General features: G+C 44.1%; 1 protein-coding gene across 1 annotated transcript; it reads left to right on the top strand.

Annotated features, from left to right (window-relative positions):
• The first annotated feature begins 190 nt into the window (after nucleotides 1-190).
• On the top strand, nucleotides 191-3,625 carry LOC122334643 (deoxynucleoside triphosphate triphosphohydrolase SAMHD1-like). Its single transcript, XM_043232660.1, has 3 exons — nucleotides 191-253; nucleotides 696-929; nucleotides 3,363-3,625. The coding sequence occupies exons 1-3, from the start codon at nucleotides 243-245 to the stop codon at nucleotides 3,484-3,486; spliced, it is 369 nt and encodes a 122-aa protein (XP_043088595.1). The 5' UTR covers nucleotides 191-242; the 3' UTR covers nucleotides 3,487-3,625.
• The last annotated feature ends 63 nt before the right edge of the window (nucleotides 3,626-3,688 follow it).

Genomic DNA, 3,688 nt, shown 5'->3' with positions numbered 1-3,688 from the left:
AAGAAGCCACTTTAGATTACTTTTTCAATCAGATGTTTCATATATAATTGATTCGTGTGTGTGAAGAGAGAAGACTTGTATAGATTGACTGGTTCTCACCTTGAATATAGAATTTAGACGCTGGAATGGAATAAATAAATAAAATCTACACTTGATCAAGTTTTATAAAACCCCTTTTTTTTTCAGAAAATGGCATAACGGGGCCAGGGCTGCCATACCTCAGCGAGGCACTTCTGGAGAAGATGGGCATTTTGTAAGTGTTACTTCATTAAAGTAATTAATGATACTGTATGAAAATAAATAAAAGCACAAGCCTTTAAAATAACCACACTTTTACTGAAAGTAACAAAACTGGATAGAATTTCCGCTATATTAATAATGGTAACTTTACAATAGGGTTCATTAGTTAACATTAACTGCTATAGATTACATGAACTTCTTTTGCTTATTATGCAATTAAAAACTAAAAAGTATTTATAATTCATCATTCTTTTTCTGTTTAACAATTTACAACAATTTTACAATTAACAAATGACTTGCTACGCGTACAGTGTTAGATTAACTGAGACTGGTTAGAACACTTTTGCATCATTGCTCTTTTGGTGATTTTGTTGGCTTCATTTGTAAGTCTGCTAAATGTCTGAATGTAAATGTGTGCTTCCCAGCTGACGCTGACTCTGTGTTTGCTTGCTCAGACCCCTGGGCTCACGCCTGCAGGTCCTGCACTGTCTTCAGAAGCTCTGGCAGCTCTCAGATGAGTCCATGAAGGTGTTCAATGACCCCATCCATGGCCACATCGAGCTGCACCCACTGCTGCTGCGCTTCATCGACACGCCTCAGTTCCAGAGGTTGCGCCACATCAAGCAGCTGGGAGGAACATACCTGGTGTTCCCCGGGGCGTCCCACAACCGCTTCGAGCACTCCGTCGGGTGCGTGAGCAGACCCACAGGCTCAGACAACGCCTGCACACAACCACAGCTTTCACTGTTTGAGATACTGCACACTGATGAATCATGGCTCTAAGAAATCTAGTTTGTTTTCCCTAATTTATTTTTTTTTTATTTTTTTTTTATTTGACTTATTTGATTTTTTTTTACTTTTCTAGTTTTAACAGTTAAATAAATAAAACTAAATCTGATTGTCTAATTAATTAAATCATTAAATGTTTACCGAGAGTGACATTAAAATGTCAAAAGTGGCTGTAAATAATTATAATTTTTTTTAATAGTTTTATTTTGAACAAATTCTGTTTTACATTTTCCATATACTTTATTTTATTCCATCTATCAATCTTCTTCCGCTTATCTGAGGGCAGGTTGTGGGGCAGCAGTCAAAGCAGACTCCCAGACTTTCCTCTCCCCAGACACGTCCTCCAGCTCTGCTAGGGCAACACTGATGTGTTCACAGGCCAGCTGTGAGACATTAGTCCCTCCAGCATGTCCTACGTCTTCCCCAGGGGCCTCCTCCCAGTGGGACATGCCTAGAACACCTCCCTAGGGAGGTACATCAACCACAATCCTGCAGAGGTTGCACCAAACGGTCCTTCTGTCAATTTCCTGTTCCTGACCTCAATATACTTAAATTCCTCCATCTGAGGCAGGGACTCCCCACCAACCTGAAGAAGGCAAGTCACCCTTTTCCGACTAAGAATCATGGCCTCAGACTTGGCTGCAAACTGCTCCAGTGCCCACTGAAGGTCTTGGCTTGATGGAGCCAACAGTACAACATCAACCATAAAAGCAGAGACAAGAACCCCCAAACTGGACACCCTCCGGCCCACAGGCTGCACCTAGAAATCCAGCCAGGCTCGACAGGACTCCTTCACCTTGATAACATCTCTTACTTCCGGTGTCTCCACTGGGTTTGGGGGTTGCCGAACGCAGCTCTGAACGGCCATGTTGACAATGGAGGTGGAGAACATGGTGCACTCGGACTATGTCTCCAACCTCTGTCAGTGTCCGGGCAGAGCTCTTATTGGAGATGGGAGTTGAAGACCTCTCTGATAGGGGGCCTCTGTCAAATGTTCCCAACAGACCTTCATAGTATGCTTGGGCCTTCTAAGTCTGTCCAACTTGCTCCCCTGCCAAAGGATCCAACTCACCACCTGGTGGTGATCAGTTGTCCAACACTTACGGGCAAATGTCAGATGAAACGACCACAAAGTTGATCATTGACCCCTGGCTTGGGGTGTCTTGGTGCCATGTGTACTGATGGACACCCTTATGCTTGAACATTGTGTTTGTTATAGGAAAACTTTGACTAGCACAGAAGTCCAATGACAGAACACCACTTGGGTTCAATCAAGGATCAGGTTAATGCTTCAGATCCAATCATGCCTCTCCAGGTATTACTAGCATACCTCGTGAGCATTATAGTCCCTGAATGACTGAGTCTCCGGTCGGAGCACTTTCCAGCACCCCTCCCAGAGACCCAAAGAAGGTCGGGTGGTCTGTACTGTCATTCGGCCCATAGGCAATAAACGACCTTCTCGTTCACCGTTGTAAACTCCAACACATGGTGACTAAACTGGGGGTTTATGAGCAAGTTTGCACCAGCCCGCCGCCTCTCGCCGTGGCCAACTCTAGAGTAGTGGAGAGTCCAGCCCCTTTAAAGCAGTTGGTTTACAGAGCTTGAGCTCTGTGTGGAGGAGAGCTTGACTATCTCTAGTTGGTACCCATCAACCTCCCGCACTCCATGTTCCTCCATGTTCCTAGAGCCAGATCCTGTGTCCAAGGTCTGGGTCGCCTCGGCCCTTGCTTTTTGTCTGGCCTGTCATTGATGACAGTGGTTCTCAAATGGGGGTACACTTACCCCTGGGTGTTATAAAACGATCAGTCTGTACAGTGACAACTGAAGTTAAACAAAAAATTCACCAAATGTGTTCCTACTTGCATCACTTTGATTGTTCTCTCTAGATCTCATCTTCTCACACACCACGATTATGTATGATGCGTGCACATTATTGGTCAAATTCCTGTCCAGGATGTGTCCTCTATAAACGATGGCCACCCTAGTTAATGTACTTGAGTGTTAAGGCTGAAAACACGGCGTCAGTGTGTGTGAATGAACGGCACAGATGAGCAATTTTGTTTACTACACGAATGCAATGACATGCAATGCAGGATTCATATTCAAGTAGTATTTTTGTGGCTTAATATAAACAAACTATTATGCGTTGATTTAAGGATAGACCTGCTTTTGATGTATTCATCCCAAATTTGGCAAATTCTAACATTCTGCATCATATTGTAAATTCTATTTTTATGACTGTGTTCCTTGTTGACCTCATGGAGCTTAATGAGTCTCGTTTCATTTGTGTGTGTGTGTGTGTGTGTGTGTGTGTGTGTGTGTGTGTGGTGCAGGGTGGGATATCTGGCCGGATGTCTGGTCCAGGCACTCAATGAAAGACAGCCGGAGCTCCTCATAACGAAGCAGGATGTGCTGTGTGTGCAGATCGCAGGCCTGTGCCATGACTTGGGTGAGTGACTCTCATGTTCAGAGACACTGGGGTTCCTCACATTCAGATTCACATGCGTCACATCTTTGTTCTGAGAAGAGAAGCTGTTAGTCACAGCACATCCACACCCCAAGTGACTCAGTCGATTAATTTAAAAGAACATCTTAACCCTCAGGGCTCTGGAGGTGTTTTCAAGCACAGGAGATGGTTTGACATGCCCTTGTGTTTTTT

This window comes from Puntigrus tetrazona, unplaced genomic scaffold (genome assembly GCF_018831695.1).
Source record: "Puntigrus tetrazona isolate hp1 unplaced genomic scaffold, ASM1883169v1 S000000599, whole genome shotgun sequence".
Lineage (NCBI taxonomy): Eukaryota > Metazoa > Chordata > Actinopteri > Cypriniformes > Cyprinidae > Puntigrus > Puntigrus tetrazona.
The sequence above is the reverse complement of the archived record's forward strand: the minus strand, read 5'-3'. Positions and strand labels throughout refer to the sequence as shown.

Bases quoted from the DNA above. Each gene is read 5' to 3' on its own strand.
- LOC122334643 (XM_043232660.1), top strand. The intron at 930-3,362 runs GTGCGTGAGCAG...TGTGTGGTGCAG, and splicing joins CGCTTCGAGCACTCCGTCGG to GGTGGGATATCTGGCCGGAT.